Source organism: Scophthalmus maximus, chromosome 5, assembly GCF_022379125.1.
Source record: "Scophthalmus maximus strain ysfricsl-2021 chromosome 5, ASM2237912v1, whole genome shotgun sequence".
Classification (NCBI taxonomy): Eukaryota; Metazoa; Chordata; class Actinopteri; order Pleuronectiformes; family Scophthalmidae; genus Scophthalmus; species Scophthalmus maximus.
In genome coordinates, this window is record NC_061519.1 from 588388 (window position 1) to 614884 (window position 26497).

The 26497-nt window shown below is 43.9% G+C and overlaps 1 protein-coding gene across 5 annotated transcripts in view; it reads left to right on the top strand.

Annotated features, from left to right (window-relative positions):
• The window catches only part of sema4ab (sema domain, immunoglobulin domain (Ig), transmembrane domain (TM) and short cytoplasmic domain, (semaphorin) 4Ab), a 33316-nt gene extending 6819 nt beyond the window's left edge, over positions 1-26497 (top strand). For 4 of the 5 annotated variants that reach the window (XM_035633469.2, XM_035633471.2, XM_035633467.2 and 1 more), the window contains 12 exons: positions 504-563; positions 719-817; positions 978-1071; positions 5612-5734; positions 12159-12286; positions 13412-13593; positions 16833-16977; positions 17500-17689; positions 21778-21893; positions 22787-22950; positions 24197-24291; positions 24898-26497. In XM_035633469.2, coding sequence (XP_035489362.2) covers positions 504-563; positions 719-817; positions 978-1071; positions 5612-5734; positions 12159-12286; positions 13412-13593; positions 16833-16977; positions 17500-17689; positions 21778-21893; positions 22787-22950; positions 24197-24291; positions 24898-25736 — 2235 coding nt within the window. In that variant the 3' untranslated portion in view covers positions 25737-26497. The remainder of the gene's footprint in view (positions 1-503; positions 564-718; positions 818-977; positions 1072-5611; positions 5735-12158; positions 12287-13411; positions 13594-16832; positions 16978-17499; positions 17690-21777; positions 21894-22786; positions 22951-24196; positions 24292-24897) is intronic. The other variant, XM_035633472.2, reaches the window with a different exon arrangement.

Genomic DNA, 26497 nt, shown 5'->3' on the forward strand with positions numbered 1-26497 from the left:
TGATACATTTTCATTGTGCCCTAAAGTACTTGATGCATTCCTATATGCTCTTTGGAGGGAAAAGGGAAATTTCCAGTCCTGGATTACAGCAACATAATTTATATGCACTTTCGTGCTTCTAGTCTCAAAACCCTAGATTCAGTTTATCATTGCGCTCTTTGATTTGTAATCTGGGGATGGCTCTAAGATTCATTATTGCATTTTGCATCAGAGCCTGCTGATAGTTGCTTTTTTTGTTTTTCTGTGTCCCAACTGTATAAAATACTGTTGCACAGAATCATGAGCAAAATCAAAAAGTGATTAATTTACCCTGATCTTCTCCCCCACCACTATGCAGCAAGTCTAGCTTTGTAATGGGAAATGTGAAGATTGCATTACATTCGTGTAGGTGAAAAGCGTCAAAAGCAACAAAAAGATGTGTTTGCTGTATAGTTTTAATTGTTCAGTAGCAGCTTGTGTTTAAGCCAGCTGTGAATCTTTCTGATTCTCTACTCTTCTTTCAGCTGGACTGGAGCCCTTCAGACAAAGACCTTGAACAATGTTCCATGAAAGGCAAGAAAATGGCAAGTAGCTGATCTATGCAGATGCACAAATATTCAATGCCTGCCCTGTCTGTTCTGTAAACATTAGGATTGAATCCAAAGGACCTGTTTTAGCCACCAAACTGCTTGCTGTTAGTGAAAACTCTAACTTGATGTCCTTTATATGCTTGTTCTAGGCTGATTGTCCCAATTTCATCCGTGTACTGCAGTTCTTGAATTCCTCCCATATCTATGCCTGTGGAACATTTGCCTTTAGTCCACGCTGCACCTATGTTGTAAGTTTGTTGTGCAAACATTTAAACTGATTGGTTTGTTTAGCATTTAGGCAGAATGGTAATGCTCTATCACCGTACAGTTTTTCAAAATTGTTAGGGTAAGGGTGGATTGATTAGATTTTTCTGTTGGTATCAGCTTGATATATTCTTTTCTGTCCAGAACTCCAAGATGTTAACAATGAGCATCAAGTCTGATGAAGGCAGAGGTCGCTGCCCCTATGACCCCTACCAACGCAATACTGCTATCATCGTAGGTAAGGCAATCACAGCTGATAGAATACAATGTTAGCTGAGGCAGGATTAGTGTTTACTGTGGCAGGTGAAAGTGTCACGATCCACTTTTTGAAGAATTCAATAGCAGAAATATAGAGGCCAGAAGATGCAATGTTTTCGACTGATAAGACCAAGATCAACTTCTCCCAAAGTGATGGAAAGGTCTGGAGAAACAGAGGATATCCTCATTATCCAGAACATACAAGCTCATCTGTGAAACTCGGTGGAGGTGGTGTCATGGCTGCTTCTGGTATCTGGCTCAGTAATTTTTACTGATGATGAAGCAGCAGAATGAATTCACAACCCAAACTTCATTATGCAGCAAGACACTGGACCTTTTGTCGACGGAGCAGCATTCCACCTCCTGAAGAGTAGACTGAAGCTGGATTTATGCTTGACTCGTCGGTTTGTCCGCACGGCGGCGTTGATGTCAAATTGACGTCACTTCCCGTGTCGTCGGGAGCGCCTTGGTGCTGTTTCGCAGGGTACGCACCTCCCATATTTTGTTACTTGCGCAGATGGTAAAAGAAAAAGTCAACATAATTCATGGCTATGTTGAGTTCTCCCCTTTAAGACCATAAGTGAAGTTTAAGTGAAGAAGGAGATAAGGCTCACAGTTGCAATTTCATCAGCTACACCAGAAATTCTGTTCATGGCTTTAAATGGTATATTTACATCTATGTAACGGTGCTAGTGAATAGTAAATGACTGCTAATGTCACCTGTTCTGGGTGGTACCAGGTTCTTAATGCTCTGGGGTCTCGTTTATAAACGTGGCGTACGCACAAAACGGGGCTGGAAACATGCGTACGCCACTTCCCACGCAACGTTTGGGATCTATAAAAACAAACTTGACAGGAGAATGTGCGCACCTGTAAGCAAACTTTGACCCATTGTAGAAAGTAAATGTTAGAAGAAGTATTGATTTAAAGTATTGATGCCTCACAAAGCGCCGGCAAATTTTTTCTCTCTTGCTCCCCCCTTGCCCCTTTGCCCTGAGACACTGAGCATTTATTAACAGACAGACTGAAACCTGCCCTGCAAATTCACTACTGCAGCCAACTCTGTTTCTTCGGACATGCTGCCTACTGTCAAACTTGATCTGACCTCCCACCCCACACACACACACTTGCGGACACCTTCCTCTTTGCCTCCACCTTGAATGAATGAGATTCTTTATCTCGCACATTTAAAATAAATGGATTCATCAAAGTCAAACTTCCTCAAATACTCAAGCAACACAAATTAAATACTAATACTAATGTTGGTGAAGGAGTATCAAGATGTAGTAAACCTTCAGATCGGACCACTTTTTCTTAAGCTCTCCCACTGACAGTTGATAGCAGCAGCAACACGTTGCCACTTGCACTGCTTCTTTTTATTAATGATCCCGCTGCTGTGGCACCAAATAACGTTGTTTTCCAGGCATCCACCTCCCCTACATGCGAGTCTATCTCAGTGTCTGAGAAGGGACGTTTTTTTTTGGTCTTTTCTCACCTGTCGAAACGAAAGAACAATTGACTCATTAATATACTGATCAGCATTCATGAGATGATTTGCATTGACTATTTAATGGTTAAAATGGGCTTGTACAGGGCGGGATAGGAGGCTGATTCGCGTACGTACACTTGTCCGTGATCGGTGATTTATAAAGTGAGAATTGCGCACAGATATGCGTATGCACGGTCTGAATATTTTGGGGCGTACGCCATTTTTGGCTTCTGGGCGCACGTACACTTTTAGTAAGGTAGGGGATGGTTGTTGCATTGTCCAGGGACAGGTGATAATGTTCTGGAATGAGTGCTCAGGAGATGCGTGTATTCATTTTAATATGATAAGAAGAAAGCTAGAGCCAGACAGTGTTGTTCAGGGAGAATTAGGGGAGGGTTTCACTAGGACACTGAATTCGCCCCCGACGTGTCTGTCGTTGTTCAAAGGACGAACACACCACCTCCTTCTTTTAGGTTGCTTTTCTGAAAGCAAGCTTAAAACCAAAATTTCTTCCTCATCCAACGATCCCAACACCAGCTCTGTCACCCTTGCCATGGTTTGTGATGCCTTTCTTCTTCTTGTGGCGATTCCAGCAGTGTAGATAGTGTTTTGTCAGCAGCGACACCTTTTGTTTAGGAGAAGACTGCACTGTGCCAGGCACGTCTGGCGCTGTTTGATTAATCAAATCGTATTATGATGTAGGGCTGGGCGATATGGCTAAAAAATATCTCAATATTTTTTAGATGAATGGCGATACTCGATATATGTCTCGATATTTTTTCCCGTAAAGAAATAACAAAAACAAAGTCAGTTCCAAGTCAAATCAACATGTGGCAAATTTCACACAGGCAATTATAATAACCAACTGCACAATATCATTTCATGTACATTGAAATTGACACAAAAATAAACTACTGGCTTGTTAAATAACAATAAATATTAATATTAAATAAAAACGTTCCTTAAATAAAATAGATAAAAAATGCTCCTTTCTTACATAACAGAATACACAGAGCTGTGCAAACAAAGGCACAGCAAGGCTGAATGAAGTTTGCAACGTGGTTTGTTTCGGTGCAGAAGGCTGCGAAGGCTTCAAGTTCTGGGTTGCAGAAGTTTAACACACTCCTCGTGCTGTTAGCGTTGTTGTAAATGGTGGTAGAGATTCGTCGTGCTCGAACTTTTAGTTGGAACCTGTTTGCGGCATTCTCTACAGAATGCAGTGTTCTGCCGCTCATCTGAAACTTCTCCAAACCATCTCCAAATGATCGAGCCATTGTTTTTAAATATCTTCGGCTGCTTGCCCCTCATTTGTGTTGGTGCTGCATGCACCATTGTGTGAGTGAGCAGGTAGGGGGGGGTGTGGGTATTGGTTTCGCTCAGAGAGGAAGAGAGACGGGGCAAGGCAAAGTTGTGTGAAGGACAGACCGGGAGAGGACAATAGTCGAACTGGCGGCTCCACGAAAGAAACGTGGCGTTATTTTAACGCAACATAAATTTCGATATACACGATATTGTCTTATCCTATATCCTGTTTGAAAATATATCGATATATTTAAAAAACTTGACTTATCGCCCAGCCCTATTGTGATGTGTTGTAAGACTGTACTAACCATGTTCTTGTAGCCATCAACCTACCACCATTTTAGGGTAGGCTACATAATGTTTTTATGAATACGAGTTCTAATATGAAACAGCAATTCTTCGAATTATCACATAAATATTAGTGCTGTCAACATCAAAAAGATTTAACGCCATTGACAGATTTTGTTACTTCCTGTGGCGGCTGACGACGTGTGTCGCATAACCTTTAGCCATTAGCCATCCTGGCTAAAGGTGGATACGGACGAGGAAGAGTTTAAGGAGTATAAAGTAGGTTTTGTCACGTAAAACACACGCGAAAAGTGACACGTGGAAATATGCGATACACACGCGAAACAGGAAATGTTCTCACTTTCACGATGGATGCAATAAAGAAAAGCGATCAATATATCGCAAGATACCCTTATGTTGAAAGAAACAGGGAGTAGTTTGAGTGGACGCTCTCTGTGTTATGGCAAGGGAGAGAAATAACTTGAAGCGTGGTTTACATGTGGTTCCACATTAAGGTCAGCTCGAGGTTACGCTCGTCATCTTTTGCAGTGAAAGCGCTCAACATGACAGAAATAAGCCCCACATATAGTCTGCGCGATTATTATTTTCAGAAACACGGAAAAGGCAGAGAATATGAGTGAAGAGTGTTGTTGTGGTTTCCAGGTTGACACACTCACTGCCTGTCACATCACAGCTCACACTGGAGATGGTTCCCTGACGTGTCCAGATGTTTAGCTGATAGATAGCTGGACACATCGGTGAGGCCTCAGTGAGTCACTTTGGCCTTGATGGTTTTATTGGAAATCTGTAGTTAACAGGAGAGAATCTGTGCTCAAAGATGCTATGAAACGATAGTATTTGAATTTAAATACTTCCTTTTTGTTGATTCTACATTACATCTATGGTTTTACATTTAAATATCCATTATTACAAATTCATTCTTAAGGGGGAAAAATATGATTAATCGTGATTAATCACAGCAAATTGTGCGATTAATTAGTCATATTTTTGAATCGATTGACAGCACTAATAAATATATAAAAAAAATAATAATAGCAGCTCAATCTAACTAATCCAGACTAGTGCAGGGGGCTTCGTGGGTTTGATGACAGTTAGTTAGCAAAGTAGAACATTTTCTTTCTTCCTGGAGGACTCCCACATCCCTCTGGGCCAATGATGTACCTTTCCAAGCTTGCTTGCTTATTTCAAAACGTAACTTGACACCCATTGTTATAATTTAACTTAACCAACTCATAGTTTTTCAGATAGATTTAAACCTTTGGAGATCATCCCACCTGTAAGAATGGGCACTGTTATGGACCAACTTCCTGTTTTAGAATCCAGTCCCTGTAAAAATGTATGTTTTCATGCAAGAAACCAACGATTGTTCATTTAAAGGAACATTACCTGTTAATCTTTTGCGTGTTGTTATGTTTCTCAGATGGGGAACTTTATACTGGGACGGTGGCAGACTACAGGGGGAACCGGCCAGTCATCTCCCGGCACCTCGGTGAGGGCAGGCGTGTTGACCTGAAGTTGGATGACACATTAGGATGGCTGGAGGGTGAGTGCGTTGTCTCTATGAAATTAAACCTGTGGAGAGTCTGCTACAGGCACAGTTGAGTAGGCAGTATATAATATTAAATAAAAAACAAAGGTATATAAATACTATATAAAGAGCAGTAGCAATAGGTGCACATGGAGACTAAATATATATATTGCACAGTTAGTTATTGCACTTTAAGTGTATCTGTGAATTATTTTAGAGTGGTTGAGTCCTGTGTGTGTTTGTGTGTGTTCTATTTAGAGCAGTGCTGGTTGTACAGTCTCACAGCAGCAGGAAGGAAGGACCTGCGGTACCGCTCCTTCACACACTAAGGGTGAAGGAGCTGGTCGCTGAAGGAGCTGCTCAGTGCAGAGACAATCTCCTGCATGGGGTGGGAGTCACTGTCCATCACTGATGATAACTTTGCTAGCATCCTCACCTCTCCCACCACCTGCACTGTGTCCAAGGGGCATCCTATGACAGAGTTGGCCTTCCTGATCAGTCTGTCTAGTCTCCTTCTGTCAGCTGTTGACATGCTGCTGCTCAAGCAGACCACTCCACAGGAAATGGCTGATGCCACCAGTGTCAAAGAAGGTCTTGAGGAGCGTCCCCTGCACTCTAAAGGACCTAAGTCTCCTAAGCAGGTACAGTCTACAGATTGTTCCCTATGGCGCTCCTGTGCTGCAGACCACTGTATCAGAGACACAGTCCCTTGTCCTCACATACTGGGGGCAGTTGGAGAGGTAGACGATTATCCAGTATTTGAGGTGGTGATCCACTCCTGAGTGCTCCAGCTTGTCCCCCAGGAGCACCAGCTGGATGGTGTTGAAGGCACTGGAGAAATCAAAGAACATGATTCTCACAGTGCTTCCAGGCTTCTCCAGGTGAGAAAGAGCTCTGTGGAGGAGGAAGAGGACTGCGTCGTCTACCCCGATGCCAGGCTGGTAGGCGAACAGTAGCGGATCCGTTGATGGTCTCACCAGGGGCGGAGATGGACGAGCACCAGGCGCTCCAACGTCTTCATTAGGTGCGATGTAAATGCCACTGGCCTGTAGCTGTTGAGGTCCTTCAGGTGCGATGCTTTTGGTACCGGCTCCACGCAGGATGTCTTCCACAGCTGTGGAACTCTCCCCAGCTTCAGGCTCAGGTTGAAGAAGCGCTCCATAATCCTGCACAGCTGATCTGCGCAGAATTGAGCAGAGAGATGATGCCGTCCGGACCTGCTGCCTTTCTTGCCTTGATCTTCCTGAGCTCTTTTCTCACCTGGCTTGTGGAGAGGGACAGATTGGAGCACAGGGGCTGAGTGTTTGATGATGTAGGGGGTGTTAAAGGTGTAAGTGGGGGTGGGGGTGAGGGTAAGAGGTGAGATGAAAGTGATGCGGCAGGAGAAGCCGAAGCAGTTGGGTCTGTGACCTGAGTGCTGTGGAGATGGGGTGGGGCAGTGTACTGGGAGTGCAGATGAGGGGGGCTGCAGCCCGGGTGACTGGTTCGGGGGAGGGGTGTGTGGCTGATCAAACCTGTTGTTGACAAGTTCAGGTGGTTCACCCACTTCTGGTCCCCCGCAGTCTGGGAGTCTGGCTTTTTGTGACCTGAGATGGTTTTCAGGGCTCTCCAGACTCCACTGATGTTGTTCTGCTGCAGCTGGTCCTCCATCTTCCTCTTGTACACATTCTTCCCCTCTCTGATCTTCATCCTCAGCTCACTCTGCACAGTCTTCAGCTCCTCCTTGTCTCCTGACTTAAAGGCCCTAACTTTCTCCTTAAGGAGAGCCTTAAGCCGTCATTCCGGCTTTGACGTGAGAGGACGCTGGCGCTGTCTGTTCGCCGCTTCTCCGTCTCCTGCTGCCGCTGCCCCCGTACACCGGCCGTCTCAACCTGTGGGCATCGGCTGGCTGATACCGAGGGCTTCACTCATGGACAGTTTCTCAGCTGCTCCCCTAGTCGCTCGGACTCCCTGGCCGGACAACAATCTCGCGGCTAGCTGCTAGCAGGTCGCCCTCGTTCAGTCATCGAGTGGTGGCTCATGCTAGCTGCTACAGCGGCTCACCTGGTCGCCCCCGTCCCTCTCACTCCGTGTGGTTCTTCCCACATCTCCAGTGGCTGCACATCTTCTCCTGTCATTCCGTGGACAATCCTGGCAACAGCCTTCTTCCTCTACTCGCCAAGTCCACGGCTAATCGATAACACGGAGCTCTCGGTCCCTCCGGATTTCCCTCCCGGCACCATGCTCAAATACTCAACTCCGCAGCTGTTTGACCTCTTCAACCTCACCATCCCATCCTGCATCTCATTGATTAAACACCTCGGACTCCTACGCCGACCACGCTACATCCACAGAGGCTCTCGCCGCAGATTTATTTATTCCCAGCACGGACAATCCATTCAATCCATCTGCTCAGCTGCACGCCCCGTCGCACGTCTGCCGCGCCATCAGAGCGCTGCCGTCTGTGGTACTCTTACATCGCAACCCGCCTGGCAGAATACAAAACCCGGACTGGACCTCAGTGCTCACCGCCCTCTGATTACATCTACCACTTCACCAAACACCAAAACCAAGCTACTCGACGTCCAACCATCTGCTAATCCACCTACTGCCCCTCTCCCACTGCACCTCCACCCCTCCCCAGCACCTCCCCGCACTTCTAACCGGGACAACCTCAGACCTCTCCCGCCTCCCCCGATCCCACCACCTTCTTACTCTGCCAACCTTGCGCTACTCAACACCCGATCACTTAACAATAAAGCTCCTGCCCTCCATGAACTAATCCTCGACAACACCCTGGATTTCCTTCTCATCACTGAAACCTGGCAACAACCCAACGACTTCTTCTCCCTCAACCAAGCATCCCCCCCTGGTTTTAGCTACATCTCCAAACCCCGCCCCTCCCGCCGCGGAGGTGGACTCGCCGTTATTTTCAATCAGAATTTCCGGATCTCAGAACTCCCCCTCCCCTCAGTATCATCCTTTGAATTCCTTGCCTTCAAAGCCCTATCCTCCACGACAGTTGTCCTCATCTACCGGCCACCTAAACCAAACCCCTCCTTCCTCTCTGACTTCACCGAGTTCCTCACACTAGCCTCATCCCTCTCCCCACGTCTGCTGCTACTCGGTGACCTAAACATCCACATGGACTCCCCCACCTGCAAACTCTCCATTGAATTCACCACTCTCCTGGAAAATTTAGCACTCACCCAGCATGTCACCTTCCCCACCCACGACAAAGGACACATCCTCGACCTCGTCTGCACCATTAACACACCGGTGCTCGACCTCCACTCATGCCTGTTTCCCCTCTCTGACCATAAACTCATACGGTTCACCATCCCTTCTCCCATCCCCAACCCCGCCTCTCCAGAGAAATCACCTTCCGCAACCTCAAATCCATCGACCCTCACCATCTCTCTGACCTGCTCTCCACCAACCTCCCCCTGGACTCAAACCTCATCTCCCCTGACGATCTCACAAACCACCTAAACTCCATCCTGTCTACTTCCCTTAACACCCTGGCACCCCTCAAAACAAAAACAGTCTCCTTCAACACCTCCTCACCCTGGTTCACACCCGCACTCCGTGACATGAAACGAACTGGCCGCCAACTTGAACGACTTACAAAAAAATCACCACTCACGGTCCACCACGAAGCATACAAAACCCACATCACTGCCTACAAAGATGCCCTCATCGCTGCCAAATCTGCATACCTCTCCACCATCTTCACGGACCCCTGCCAAAACCCCAGAACCCTCTTCTCCACAGTGACCAACCTCCTACAGGCCCGCACCAACTCCCTTCCTACCTCTACCTCTGATCTCTGCAACTCATTCCTCCGGTTTTTCACTGATAGAATCAACCTAATAAATCAATCATTATCCCCCGTAACACCCCCTGCATCTACTCCAGCACATACCATGGACCCTCTCCTCCCCATCTCCCCTGACCCCCTGACCCCTCCTCCCCACTGCCGCCTCTCCCAGTTTAACCTGGTTACCCCCCCCCCCCGAAATCGCCAAACTCATCAGCTCTTCCAAATCAACTACCTGCTCCCTTGACCCCCTCCCCACTCCCCTGATAAAGTCCTGCCTCCCCGTCCTCTGCCCCTACCTCACTAACCTATTCAACTCCTCACTGTCCCACGGAACTGTCCCCTCTGCCTTCAAAACTGCCGCTGTCACCCCTATTTTAAAGAAACCTGGTCTCGATCCTTCCTCCCTCCATAACTATCGCCCAATCTCCAACCTCCCCATCCTTTCTAAAACTCTGGAACGCATTGTTGCCACTCAATTACAATCCCATCTCCATGCCAATAAACTCTTTGAGCCCCTTCAATCTGGTTTTCGGCCCCTCCACAGCACAGAAACTGCCCTATTAAAAGTCCCCAATGACCTCCTCACCTCTGCTGACTCCGGTTCCCTCAACATCCTCATCCTTCTCAACCTGAGTGCAGCCTTCGATACCGTGAGCCATGACATCCTACTCACTAGACTCAGAGACCTCGGTATCGAAGGTACTGCACTCAGCTGGCTCCAGTCATACCTCACTAACAGATCGCATTTCATCACTCTCCATAATCACACCTCTGCTACATCCACAGTCACACAAGGCGTTCCCCAAGGCTCCGTACTCGGTCCCCTCCTCTTCGTCACCTACTTCCTCCCCCTCGGTCAGATACTCCGCAACTTCAACTTGGACTTCCACTGCTATGCCGATGACACCCAGATCTACCTCAGCACCAAATCGCGCCCCCCCCCCCCCCCCCCCCCATGTCGACTCCTGCCTGTCAGCAATTAAGACCTGGATGCAACACAACTTCCTGAAACTAAACAGTAAAAAAACAGAATTCCTCCTCATCGGTTCCAAATCCACACTCAGCAAAATCAACAACCCCACACTCACCATCGTGGCACCACTGTCTCCCCATCCCCCCAGGCCCGCAACCTTGGCGTTATCTTCGACTCCACCCTCTTCCTCGAACCCCATATCCGCCACATAGTCAAAACCTCCTTCTTTCACCTCCGTAACATCACCAAGATCAGACCTCACTCACACCCCCCGCCGCAGAACGACTCAGCTCAATCAAAAAACTACAACTGGTCCAGAACGCAGCCGCCTGTCTCATCACCCACACCAAATCCTGGCACCACATCACCCCAGTCCTAAAAAAACTACACTGGCTCCCTGTCTCCCACCGAATTACCTTCAAGGTCCTGGTCCTCACCTTCAAAGCCCTCCACCACCTTGCTCCCCAATACCTCACTGATCTCCTCTCCCCCTACCAACCCACACGGTCCCTCAGATCCACCTCTGCCGGTCTCCTCTCCATCCCCAAAACCAAATTCCGCAGCTTGGGAGACAGAGCTTTTTCCAGGGCTGCTCCCAGGCTGTGGAACTCCCTCCCCCAAGAGATCCGTGATACAGACTCCCTCACCACCTTTCAGTCACACCTAAAAACCCACCTCTTTTCCTCTGCATATCCCTAGCTCCCCCGTTCCACTTTTATTTTATTTCTTTCTTTTTGTACCAGCGCTTTAGGTACATGAAAAGCGCTTTATAAATCCAATATATTATTATTATTATTATTATTATTAATTCAGGACTGATCCAGGGCTTGTTGTTGGAGAAACACTGTACAGTCCTGGTGGGTACAGTGTTCTCCACACAAAAGTTTATATAGTCTGTGATATAGTTAGTGAGACTGTCGATGTCCTCCCCATGAGGATCACAGAGTTCCTCCCACACAGTTGTTTCAAAGCAGTCCCTCAGGGCCTCTTCGGTCTCCTCAGACCATCTTCTAACTGTGTGGGTCACAGCTGGTTGCCTGTGCACGAGAGGTTTGTACACAGGCAGGAGATGAAGCAGGTTGTGATCTGATCTCCCCAGGGGAGGGAGGGGTTTCTAGTCGTATGCCTCCTTGGTGTTGGCATAGAACAAGTCCAGTGTGTTATTGTCTCTGGTTTGGCAGTTGACATACTGACTGAATGTGGGCAGAGTGGAGGATGGACAAGCGTGATTAAAATCACCAGAGATAAGAAAGAGGGCCTGCGGGTGCTGAGACTGAAGTCTGCTCACAACTGAGTGCAGGAAATCACAAGCTGCGTCGCCATTAGCAGAGGGGGGAATATACCCCGCAATCACAATAACATGTGAGAACTCCCTGAGTAAATAGTAGGGCCTCATGCTAACAGCTAACAGTTCGATGTCTCTACAGCACAGCTGCTCTTTGACAGTGATGTGCCCAGAGTTACACCATCTATCATTCCCAAACACAATTTATTTTGGTTGCAAAAATGGCTGCTGTCATTTTTTAAAACACTGTTCGACACCGACGGGGGATTATGTACGGACTCAGAAGGGTCACAGACACAAACCACGGTGAAATGATGGAACATATCTTTATGTTTTAATGTGGAAAATCTCTGCATACTTTGTCATGTGTTTTCTATAGATCCAACCTTCATCAGCTCCAGTTACATTCCTGATGAGGAGAAGATCTACTTCTTCTTCAGTGAAGTTGGCAGAGAGTACGACTTCATTGACAAATTTATTGTCTCTCGTGTTTCTCAGATCTGCATGGTAAGGGTGAAACAACAGGCCTCATGTAAGAATCATTCATAAAAGGAGATTGTTTTTTTGGTGGCGAGAAACAATGTAAACCAAAATACATACTGGTACTCTCACATGCATCCTATTTTGCTTTTCGTTCTGCTGAAATGCACATACATTCTCATTTATTTTTATTCCTACAATCCTAAATTTAAGAATTTATTAAGTGCATGTGTGCAATCCAACATAGCTGTCAAAAGTCTACTTTTAAGGTACCTATATTAGAGAAAATTATTTTTCATTGTCATCAAGGTGTAAATTAAATTCTGTGTTTTAGTATTGCAGTCAAATAAAACACCATCTGTGAGTACACATTTCTGACCTTATTTCACCAAGTACTAGACCATATGAGTTTTGTTAAGTTGCACTGTATATATGTAAGAGTTAAATCATGATTTTGTTTGTTGTCCAGTTATGGAAGACTTCAGAACACTTCCTATTCACTTGTTTTAGATTTAATTGTCAATGGATAAAGATGCCATTTTCCCATTACTCTACACTGAACAACCCATAATAACACAATGAAATCATGTTTTAAGACATTTTACGAAATGTATAAAAAATCTGTCAATCTACTATATTCAAAAATATTTCAAACCCTTAACTCAGTACTATGTTAAAGCCCCTTTGGCATCAGTACAGTTTCCAGTTTCTACCAGCTTTGTATGCCTGGATTTGTGCAGTTTATTTATTCACAGTTCAGTCTTCGTCAGATTGGATGGGAAGCATCTGTGAACATGCTAGAATATACTCTATAGAGTTTGGTGGTCAATAGTCACTCTGGCGAGCCATAGCTCATAATTGCAGTCATTATCACAAATTTTGAGACAAATGATGACATAAAGTGATGATCATTCATAACCAAAAGGCCAACTTCACTGTGACATCATACAAAAAAAACAACTAATTTTCTGTCCATCCATATCCATAGTTGCCCAAATACACTTGCTTACTATCATCACTCCTCTCAATTGTTTTGCTGGGGGGCCGGGGACTGTGTCTTTTTTTGGCTAACTGAAACATCATTTAGTTTATGACACCAGCAGGTTACAATGTTCAGTGTGCTTGATGCCTTCTCCTCCTCTCTTGTGTCAGAGCGATGTTGGCGGCCAGCGGACCCTGCAGCGACGCTGGACCACGTTTGCCAAGGCTCAGCTGTTGTGCCAAGCTGAAAATGAGCTACCCTACAATGTGATCCAGGACATAGACACCCTCCCACCAGCAGATGGAGCCTCTGCAGATGACACTCTGTTTTATGGCATCTTCACCTCACAGTGGTTAGTAAGCTTAAAGGCCACGACACGATCCGTCTATTAACTAATCTCCATTCACTATAGCTATGGTGGCCTTTATTCCCACTGCATATCTGTCATTTTCTAATGTATTTAAGTGCTTTTCTCAGCCAGTTTGTTGCTTTGTTCAGAGCCAGAGTCTCACTTCACACAAGACTTGTCATTGACTTCATCGTGATGAATTCCGAGCCGGAAAATGAAGCACATGCAGAAGTGCCTGAAGTCTGTGTTATCTGGAATGACCAGCAGAGTGCGACTCCACTTGTTGCAAAAAGTAGTTAGTTTCTAAAGAAGTCTATGAGAAAATGACTCTTCTCACTTGGTTTATACTGTCAGTAAGCATCTTCCTGAGGAGTTTATGGTCTTAATCGCTAGTTTCAAGTCTTCTCCAATACAGCATGATGATGTAAATGATGGTCCCATTCAGAGTAAAATAGACGATAAAGCATTACATACATTGGAGCTTGGATACAGCGTGATTGGCTGCTAGTACTGTCCAATAGGTGCATGGTTGCAGGTGTAGGAGGGTGCTGAGTGGACAAGCTATCAGTCAGACCCACCCCGCTCTTGCGTGTGGTTAAAAAAAAAAACTGTTAAAATGCTAAACTCGAGGCTTCAAAAAATGGCTGTTCACAAACCAATGGGTGACGTCATGGTTGGTTGCCACTCTGCTGAATGCCGCTCAAAGCTGTGGTTCCCAAGGGGATGCTATGGCTCAAGAGTGAGGTGTCGTCCACTAACCAGAGGGTTCCTGATTCAATCCCCTCTTCGTCCAGTCCAAGTCCTTGGGCAAGAGGCTTAACCCTAATACCGAGGTCACACTACATGATTTTAAGCCCGATTTTCTGCTCGCCGACAAATCCAAGCTGCAGCAAATCGAAGGAAAAAAATCTGCGTGAAATCAGGGCTCGCAAATCGGCACACGATCGGTTTGTGTGAACCGTCGTTGGGCAGTAACTTATTACTCAGTAACATATTACTGAAATATAATTACTTTTCCAAGTAACTAGTGTAGTACGGGATTACAATTTCCGAAATAGTAATTATATTACAGTTATTGATCAAAGTAATGCTGCATTACTATTATGATGACGTCTATGCGCGGGCAGGTCACATCGGCTACGTACTAGCCAAAAAGCTATACGAAGGATAGAGGATGACAAAGATCTGGAGAAGCTCATCGTGGTGGAAAACTTGATTTCCTCAAGAAATGAACAAATAAATCATTCAAATTTAACAAGTTTGTCTACAAGTCATATTTAATTGAAACAAAGTCAAGAGTACAGCAGAGTCTGTTCAGCTGGTTCAGAGCTCCTTCACCATGTCATCCTCCTAAATCCTTCTTTCCTGGCCCAAAAGTCTTACTACCCCTAATAAACCAGCTGTTCATTAACTCCTTGTAAACCAGACTTCCCTTATCTAAATTTCTACACCAGGCTCAGCTTATTATTAATTCTTGTAAACAGTCTTTCCCACATACTAGAAACACAATTTAAACAGAGTATATATTAATACATGATTATATGAGAAATTTACAACACACTCGTCGCTGGGTATATCGTAAATATCGTAGGTTTGAGAAGCTTCTGCTAATGACATACAATCATTGTTTCACTTCTGAACGTAAGGACCTTGCTTAATATGCCAGGGCAGAGATAACAGAACAAGAAGCTGGACACAATATCAGCTTGGGTGTTATGCAACGTTTCTGCAAAACCATCACATACTCCTCGCTGCTCTTATGACTGAATATGCAGAACCAATAAACAAAATAATACAGTAATATAATGAGTAAGGTAACTAATTACTTTTCAAATCAAGTAATAAGTAAGGTTACATAATTACTTTTTGAAAGAGTAATAAGTAATTAGTAACTTTAACACTTCCTGAGTAACTTGCCCAACACTGGTGTGAACTACCAACGACACGATGAAAGTGACTCACGAGGCCTCACCGACGTCTTTCAGATATCTAGCAGGCTAAATATCTGGACACATCTCCTGTAGCGTGAGCTTTGTTGTGAATGCATTGATCGCAAAACCCGGGGGAGAAACTGTAGCACAACAACACACATTCTCTGCCTTTTCCGTGTTTCTGAACAAATCATTGCGCGGATTATTTGCTGGGCTTGTTTCTGTTGTGTTGTCCGTTTTCTCTGCAACAGATGATGAGTGAAACCTTGAGCTGGATTTATGTATTGCCGAACCACCTATTAACAGGTCAAGTTACTTCTCTCCGTCCACACAACATACAGAGAGCGTCCGCTCAGAATACTTCCTGTGTCTGACCTGTCAACATAAGAGTATCCTGCAATATGTTGATCAGTTTCTTTTTGACGTCCATCGTGAAAGTGACAAACATTTCCAGTGTCACATCTCGTGTGTGTTTTCATGACAAAGCATACTTTGGAGACATTTCTCCTGGTGATAGATTGTGTAGTGGGTGAACCTCTGTCACAGATGTGTAACGTAGTGTGAACAGCACAACGACTGAAAGCCTGCGATTACAAGACAGCAGGTCTTGTAGTATGAACGGAACAGAGATCTGACGTTTTTGAAAATCGTGTAGTGAGTCCGAGGCATAAATTGGGCCTGGCGGCGGTGTATGAATGAGATAGTGTCTGTCTGTCTGTACGCGTGAGAGAGACAGAGCGGAGGGTCTGAGTGAATACGTGCTCTGTGCACAGCTCTAATATGGAATAAGATTTTACCCATTTGAAGAAACATAAATGATGTGTTGATCAGTGCTGATATTGTGGTGATGGCCACAAATAAATCAACATATGGGCACTAAGAAGTATAAAAATACTTTGTTTATTATGAAACTGTTCTGAACTGGTCAGATGATTTCAGCGCAGTAGGTGATCTTTCAATGTGGTGCTGGACACAATAGCATTCAGACTGCAAATGTGTGGACACGTGTCTTACACCTCCTCCCAATGTGACCCGAGTGATCGGATCTCAAGATGCATTGAGGGCACTTTTGAGTGTGTACTTAGAGATGTCCACTTGTGATCGGATCACTCAAGGCTGATGTTAACACCAGGTCTAACAACAACATGGTTTATGTGTCAAACTGGAGAAGAAGGAGGACTCAGTATCTTCACACTGCTCTGACCAAGTGCTGTCATTCCTATTCCTTCACAGGAGTATAAATCTTTCCATGAAGATTCATTCTGTAGCTCTCATTCCTTGAGTTTTTAATGCTCCTCTTTCTTTAACCAGGTCTGTCAACTCTGGACAGTCAGCAGTGTGTTCATTCCGCCTGAGTGACATCAAATCAGTTTTCTCTGGTAACTACAAAGTCCTGAACCGAGACACTTTACAGTGGACCACACGCGTCCAAGAGAAGGTCGCAAATCCAGGAGAGGTAAGCGGTTGATATGGGAATGAAAGGAACTAAGACAAAAGTTAAAAGGAAGTTTCCACAAGGCTCTCTAAATCAATAAGCCATGCAGGCAGATGTACTGGCCTAAACTAGCCTTTTTTCTCACTTTTGTCCATCATTTGTATCAGTAATGTGCTTGTACTGACCAAGTAAGAATAGTTAAGGAACACAACACTGAACAGAATTGAAGAAGCACAAGCAGTCAGAAGAGACAGGTTGGAAACAAACCTCCTCCTGAGACTAACTCAAAGAGAAAGTGAAGGTCAATGGTAAATGGACTGTATTTGTATAGCTGTTGTCTGGTCTTAGCAACCCCTCAAATAACTTCACACTACAAGTAACCACACTTGGATTCTTAAAGTGATGGACGAAACTGTGACAAAATGACTTAGGCCACTTTGATTTGTACTTATGTAATTTTACGTCTAAGAATTTTTTTCATACGATGACACTGAACCTACTGTTTAATTTGCACTGCTGTCTCACTGCCTTGTTGTGTGGTAGTGTGGACTGCACAATGCTTCAGACAACGCCCTGCGCTTTGTTAAAGAAAACTTCCTGGCAGACGACAGTGTGAGGCCAGTTGGAAGAAGTCTGACCATGGTGTCTGCTGAGCACCAGTATAGCCACCTGACGGTCCAGAGAGTCCAGGCTGCCAACAGCAGAGACTACACTGTCCTGTTTTTGCTTACAGGTAGGTAAAGTGCCTGTTTGGCACAGCAGTACATTATGAAAATGGTATTGCCAAAAAACTACTCACACTTTCACTATTCTGTGGGAGAAAGAAGCCACCCAAAGGGCACCAGCACTAGTCTCACTGTACCAAGTTTCCTTTCTCTCAGCAGCTTCTCCTCTTCTAGAGTGAGAATCCTATCAGGCACGTTGGGGAAAAACCCAACAATCCCCCTTTTCAAAGCTGGCCACTCTTGATTGTATTTTTCCTTTACTGTTGATACATTTTCTTTGTCTTTGTCAGCTGTGGTTTGAAAATGCGACCAAGTAATTACCAGAGCAAGCATTGTAAGATACATATCTCTGCTCTTACTAAAGGCCGGGACACACCAAACCGACGGTCGGCTGTCTGAACTCGACTGAACTCGTCGGAACATCAATGAGTGTCGATGGTCTCTAAGGCCATTTCTCAGTGTGTGTTCTTCTCTGTACTTGCGTTCTCGTGAGACGTCATCAGTCTCGGCCAAAGTACTGTTCACATACAAAGAACGCATCGAGCCAAGAGCGGTCCAAATGCCCGGATGTTGTTCTCGCCGCGCCCCCTTTACCGAGGATGCATCGGAGGTGACTTGTGTGTTCTTGGGAGAGCCAAGTATCCCAGAATGCATTTCGTGACAACCAACGGCAGCAAGGGGAAGGAGAAAAGTCTCAGCCGTAAGTTAAAACTTTTGAAATAAATCTGTTGTTGTGTCCCGAAATGTACTTAAAGATGTTTTGAGGCGAGAATATAGTTGTTTTGACCTTACATCTATGGTCGATTTATCAAGTTAGAGCCTATTAAAACATTTGCTCCGAAGTTTTCGGAATTGATAAGCAGCCTCGTCGACCATCGAGATCAAAGCTCTCGGTACCGAGAGCAGCCTCATCTCGGCAAGTCCTTGCTGAAGGTCCCGCTGGCTCTGTTGTGGTTCAACATGAGCTATTTTTCCGTTTTGGGTTAATCGAACGATCAATCGCTGGTCTCAGAGCTTATTGGTATTTTTACTCATATTTTTTGTCAGAGGGCAAAGTTAACGTTCGTAGTTTTAGATGTTTATTTAATGAGAGAAGCTGTGGTGAGAGGAGAAGGGAGAGCAGAGCTGTGCCTGTAGAACACACTTGTAACTAAGTTGTAAATAAATACTGTTCATGTTCTTATTTAACCAGGAGATTCATTCTTGGAAAGCAACGGTGTCTTATATGCGGTATATATATTTGCAGCCAAACAAAAGAAATCCCAAAGTTCTATAATATAGAGTGATATACATTTTTTTTTACATTAAAATTCACATATTAAATGTTTACTGTATTTTAAAGTCTGCTTTGTTTCGTGTGTCTGTTTAGGTCTCTTCTGTGAATCTTTAGGAGGAAGAATCCTGATGTGGCATCAGCAACATGGCAGAACGTGTCATGACCAGCAAGACGAGCAGCTGGCCTCCACCTCATTCACCTCCTCCATCTCCTCTGGTTTGGGGAAATGAGTCGCTCTGTGCAGGACGGTCGTCATTTTATGCACAACAGCACGTTGATGCTTTTCCTGGAAGCCCGAAGGTTTCACATCAACTCCAGAAAAAAACAGCTTGGCGAAGACACATGGTCACTCAGATGTGCAAACCTTTGTACGTGACGTTTTTAGTGTTGTTTATTCTATGTTGTTATTATATTTATTGCTTAGTTGTGTCTTACATATTCATTCAACTATTTAATAAATTTATCTTCATGAATTGTCTGATATGAATTGTTGATAAATACCAGAATTAAATGTGCCTCTAACATCTGACCTGTGTGGTCCGGTGTCTGCTTGATATATTTCTGTCTTTCTTGATAAGCAGTGTAATCGCTCAGGTCAAAAAGTTTGTATATAAATGACTAATGATGTATGTGACACAGATAAGGTACAGGTACTAATTACATCTATAAATATGTTTGTGGGCCTAATTGTACGAGTCCTGTTTGTGTTTGAAGAAGACAAACAACAGGAGGTACGTATGTGGAATGTAGGCTAATCTATTTCAATATGATTACATTATTAAAATACCAAACCTCTGTACCTGTCAGTTTATTAGGTACACCTAGATAAAGCTGAAGTAATACAGCAGTCCTGCCTCAACCAGTTTTTAATATTTTGCTTTTTATGTCATCAGTTTTTGAGTGTTGGCTGTCCGTCCCATATGAATGAAAATAGACCAAATATTAGAAACAACTCTCAGTAAAACTCAGTACATTTCAATGGCAGTGATTTTGATGTTGTGGATTATGGGGTTGTACACAGTATATATATATATATATATATATATATATATATATATATATATATATATATATGTGTGTGTATGTAGACAGTATTAAACTGCATTCGTTTTTATATTGGTGTACCTAATGAACTGTGAGGTCTAAATATATGGGTCTACCCATATTTGTTTAAAAAATGCATATTGTTATGCATAATATGCTATAATATCACATAATATTAGTATTCAAAATAAATGCTATATGTAGATATTGTTAATTTGTATTAAAATGAAATGCTACAATGCCGTATCTCCATTCTCAACTGCATCCTGGCTGGCAAGTACGCTCCTGTTCCCACTGCACAATGACCAAACTGCGTTCTCGGGATGAACTCCCAAGTACGTTCTTGGAAAGAACACGAGTACATACTTGCGTTCTTTGTTATTGAGAAAAAGCTTAAGATACATTTCAAGTCACATGACCTGGAATTATGTGAATGCCGCAGCTGCTTGCAGTGTGGTCAGTTCAAACAGTAACATTATACACCAATCATCCATAACATTATGGCCACTGCCAGGTGAATGGAATCACATTGATAATCTCGTTATAAAAGCACCTGTCAGTGGGTGGGTTATATTTGGCAGCAATGGAATATTAATCCGCAAATACCTCTTTCACACCAAAATTACCGTGTAGACCCGTTTTTTAAACGCGGATCGACCCGCGTTTAATCGGCAATTGGCCACTTTCACACTGCGAGCAGTCCAGGGTCTGATGGTCGTGTAGTGACAGTTGTCGGCCACAGATGGCGGTAGAGAGCGGCGCGCGCCGTAAAACAAAGAAGAAGAACAGTGTAGTAAACAACATAACGCATGGTAGTCAGTGAGCCGGTGGTCAACGTTACCTTATATCTTGTACTTGTCACTATTTCAAAGTTTACAAACTCAGCGCAGTGTTACGAGCCAAGCCTGGCCCTTTAAGCAGGTGGCCATATGGGTTTTGAAGTGTGTGTGTGTGTGTGTGTGTGTGTGTGTGTGTGTATGAGAGAAGAAGAAGGTTGGCGCTGCAGGCTGTGTTTGTGTACGTAGCTGCAGCCACAAGGAGTACGGGCTCCGCACATCATCCATGTTACCGACAGTTTATGGCCACTGTGTAATGAAAGACCGCCTGATGAGGCCGCGTATGTCCGCCGAAGGGTTGAAATAAAGTGCCCCGTTTTAAACCTCATCGATGATCTGGATTGTGTTAGTTGTTACCACCAACCAGCCAAAGCTAGGCTAAGCGAGCTAGCTACATGCGAGAGGTCTCTTTACTACAGCTGGTGAGGTAACAGCAGTTACCGACGGAGGAGTTGACCCTACGTTGCCTCCGTCATTGCGCAAATTAGTGCGTTCACCAGCGTGTGACGGTCACATCAATGCCGATCAGAGGTGAAGCCGATTATTACCTGGGTCTATTGCAGAGTCATTTGACCCGGGGCTGAATGCCGATTAAACGTTTTCACACTGCAGAAAACGCTGGGCGTTAGCGGGTTTAAAACAGTTTTTTGGCCCTCGCAGGGTCTTGAAATTGCGCCTTCATTACATTTCCTAAAATTCTGTAGGAGCGGCAGCAATTATTTTGTGGCGGCGGCCGACGTAGCGGAAACCCTGGTTTGGGGATTTGGAATAGACTGAGAAACCCTGAGGTATCCGAGAGCACTAACTGACACCTCAGACAAGTTACCATCAAAACACTTAATGCAAACTGAGGTTCCTGTAAGCTCTCTGTGTTGTACAGTAATAATAATATTTCCTCTGCATTAACATGATCTGCAACTTCTCATTCACTTTGTTTCAGAGTCTGGTTACCTACACAAAGCAGTGCTGCTGCCGGGTGGGGCCCATATCATCGAGGAGATCAAAGTGTTTGAGCAGCCACAGCCTATTAAGAGCCTGAAGCTCTCCATACCTAAGGTAAACCTGGAGACCGAGTTTTACTCTATTTAGTTCAAGCAAAGATTCAGACTAAATACCTTCAATCCAAAGCTTAATGACTAGTCATCAACAAACTCACACTATGGCAATGAGTGCAATAATACGCATTAATGATGGAAGTAATGACAATTGACATTCATGTCACTTCTGGGCCTGGGCAGCAAGCAGTGTGGATCAAAGTGAAACTGAGGTCAGGTGTGGGAAAGTCACAGAGAAAGGGAGACGGTTTTGAATACCAGTGATAATTTTGCCAACTTTTCCTATATTTAGTTATAGTCTTTTATATATATATATAAAAGGTAAGGCTGCTACCGGCGGGAAGTGCCAAAGGGGGGGAGGGGGCATCTGCTTATCGTCTGGTCTGTAACAACATATAGGTGGGCGGTTTGTGTCAAAGTAACACCCAGATGAATGCTAGGACCAACATTGCATTAAAAAGATGTTACCCACTTCGCCTTTCAGTGGTTTTAATGCTGTGGCTGTCATCTTAGTCAAATAAAAACAAAAATATTTCAGTTTTATTTCAGACCAAGGCAGAACAAAAAAAAAATCAAATAATGGGTATAGACTGACATTGATTAGTCCTTGCACATCTTACGTGAGTATGTTCTTCTGTGGAGTTAACATTTCCCTGGAAACACTAGTGCTGTGAATAGTTGTTATTTTCTGCTAAACTTGACATTTATGGGAAGTCAAGAGACTCGTCTAAGTGAGTCACCTCATTAATTTCCCTTATTTTATACCTTTGCACCAGATGTCAAAGATTGTGTAGCATGTAAAACTGGTTCAGGAATAGTTGTCAGAAAGAGGATCATATAAAATCATCTTTGAGTTCTTTTACAATTGTTTGATCTTGTTCTGTCCCATTGCAGGGCGTAATATATGTTGGCACATCAGACGGTGTGCTGAGGATTCCAACTGCAAACTGTTCCTTTTACTGGACCTGTGCTCAGTGTGTTCTGGCCCGAGACCCCTTCTGTGGTTGGGACACTGCCAACAGGGCCTGTGTGGAGGCCTCTAACACTCAGAACAGTATGTGAGTATGAGTAAGATTTAGCTATTTCTATGTTGAAAAATTCTCATTTTCTCAAAAGTCATTTGATTAAAAGAATTATGTTGATAGAATTGAAAAAATAACCCTTGCCTATTCAAATGTGATTATTACTTTGATACAGATTTGACTTTAGCTTTGATAATTGGTTTTATCCATGCAGATTGTTTTTTAAGAAATGCATGAGTTTTTTGAAAACCTTTTGTGTTTAATTAAAAAATATATTAGAAAAAACAGTACTTTAGGAGCAACCCCCATTAACTAAATACCCATTTGGATGTATGAACCTCTTACGAACAAATAGAACAAATAAAGAAGTCTTATCCAGAGACTGCAGTGTGGTCAGTGTCACTAATGCCTATCAGACATAGGCAATAGAAAATGTAACAAATTATTAATGTCTTGAATAAATTCCACTACTCCTCACATAAACCTATGGTATTTTAACAGAACTTGGGGATATTGTTTAAAAAGTGAGATAACGGTCTGTCCTGGAACACACCATAGTGTTACTTGGTTGTTCACATGAATTTAAAAATAAAAAAAGGCTGAGAGAGAAGTTCAACAGGCTCACTTAACTGACCTAAATGTTGTATCAGGTGGCCCCTTCACATCTGTATCAACAAAAATCATGTGTAAAATTACAGCAAATTGCGAGGCCCAGTTGAATTGTAACCCATGACTTGTCTGTATTTCCAGCACTTTGAGCAAAACACTTTTGCCTTTCAGCCATTCATTTCTCTGTATGCATTTACAGATTTGTCTACACATTAACATATCTCAATATCACCTACAAATCCTAGTATGCATTTGCAGATTATTTTACGCACACATAAATCTGATCACGCAGACACGGATTGAGATACAGTTACACAAATCTACACACACACACACACACACACACACACACACACACACACAATATTGCTACAATATTGGCCCCATAGACTGGGCTGTTATTATTGGCCTATAAGAAGATGGTACAATCATAAAGCTTAGTGGTTATAATATCCCCATACTACCATCAAGGGAAATCAGAGGAAATGTTTAAAAAAAAAAAAACAACAACAAAAAAACACTATCTCACAATGTTAAAGCACATTGAACTATAAAAACTATAAAAAGCTAATGGAATTTCTTTTTCACTCATCACTCAAGATGACAGCCATCAGCAGTAAGTCTATGAAAGCTGTAACAGCCTTTTCTGTTGACGGTTATTTTCCCTGTGCAGAGGCCAGGATGTGGACAGGGGGAACGTGGAGGAGGCGTGCAACAGTGTTACATTAACACACAGAGCCAGATTCGATCCAAACAAATTGTCTGCAGGTAAGTGTCACTTAGCTCAACTGCTTTGCTTTGTATAAGCTGGTTTACATTCTCCATGTAAGCATCACGGATATTTACAGGATTTACTCTAGACATATTCTAACAATATGGCACTTAGGTTGCTGCTGTATACAGCAACAACATGTACAGGTATTCTGGATAAGGATACAGTAAAATATTGTTGTGAAGAATTGTGAATGTCAATTTGGCAGGTAGTAGTCTTTCCGAAAAGACATGGATGATCCAGTTCATTTAGTTAATTTTGTTGCCACTGTAATATCATTACTACCAGCATAACCAACTTCAGTACTTGACACTACTTTGAATGCGCCAAATTAACGTCCTCCTTCAAACATCATACTATTGGTGGCACTATTGTCTGAGATGTCTCCTCCTGAAAGATTTCTTACACATTTACAAATCTGATTATGCATAAAACCATTCTGAATACACATGTGCAGTTTCATTTACAGATATACACAAATCTGATTACGCACACATAGATTTGGGTACAGTTACACAAATCTCCACACATAATATTGCTAGAATATTGGCTCCATACTGTTGCTGAATTTGGGTTGTGGTGAGTTGCGATCTGTATGTCAGCCTCATGTTCTACAGGTGAGTTGGTGTCAGTGGCTCTGAATGAAGTGGTGCGACTGCAGTGTCCCGCGGCGTCGCAGCTGTCCCAGCAGCTGTGGGAGCGTCCTAACAGCCGGCTGTCCTCAGAACTGTACCTGCACATGGGGGACGGGAGTCTAAACTTTGTGGCCACCCCGGCCACACTGGGCCACTACCTCTGCCTTTCCACTGAGAATGGCTACCAGCAGACTATAGCCATCTATCATGTGAAACAAAAGAGCAGCCCCTTGGCTCATACTCCAGCCACCTACACCCAGCCTCAGACACACCCCATAACCACTACACAGGCACCACTGTCCAGACCTGGACCTGGACTGCACACATCTGTGAATTGGCCTGAAAGAAAAGAAACAAGACAAGGAGAGACTGAGCCAACACTGACCAGCAGGGACACTCAGGTTGAGAACAGGCAGCAGGGCAGGAACCTGACCATGTGGACACAGGAACCTGGGCAGAAGAAGGCAGACTTTGGTGATGGGGAGCCTCTGCAGTCTGCTCAAGGCCCCTGCTATTTAAAGGAGCTGGTGGTTGTATCAGTTCTGCTGGTGCTCTGCCTCAGTTTGCTGATCACCGTGCTTTTGTATGTCATCAGACAGCGCTGTCGCAGTCGAACAGCCCCGCATGCAGGAACGCCAACCAGAGACTCAGACAGAAGGACCCCTGTGGAGCAGGAGGCCCTCAGGGGAAACCAGGTTCTGAGTAAACATAATGGACAAACCCTGCATATCGGACACCCCAGTGGCTCAGGATGTAATGGGGCACTCACAGGCTCTAATGGACATTTGCCCAACACTCCCATCTGAACAGTCCCAGACAGTTTGAATAAGATAAGACCAGTGGTGGATGGGGGTTGGTACGTCATATGGTACTTAAATGCAGACACATTCTCCTTTATTGTGGCCAGAGGCCAAAGTGCAGGTCATGGTTTTCTGGATGTTTCACTTACTACATACAAGCTGATCCAGTATTTTTATAGAATAGTCTGTGTTTGATGGAAAATCAGTGACTGCCATAGTTATTTATCTATTTAAATCAGACCGTTTTTCAAGCATTCATCCAAAGCACGGATGAACAGAGAAGTTAGATTTGAAAACATCCAGAAGAGTCTGAGCCCCAGCTCAGCATATTTCTCATTATAAGAGATTTCACATAAATGCTTCACATTATGTCCAATGCCAAAGTTTTCCCTAGTTCTGCATCATGTTCCTATAACACACAAGTCATTTTTAGTTGCTAATTGGACTGATCTGATGCTACAGTTAAATGCTGGGACGAATAACAAATTCAGTCCAGGTGTAATTTCACCACCAAGTGTAAATCTTATTCATGTTCCAACTCACGAGTAAAAACATTAGATTAAATATTATTTTCCACTAGGCTGAGCATCCTCATGGTCAACTAAATATTTTCTAAAAATTCCATCATAGCCTGGATATTTGCATAATGAATGCTCAAACGGAATAATGAGTAACTGATGCTTTTTGGCTTTTTTGAGCAGTAACTTTATATACTGTGGTCGTACAGTCTGTTCACAATCTCAATAAAAATACAACTTTTTAATGTT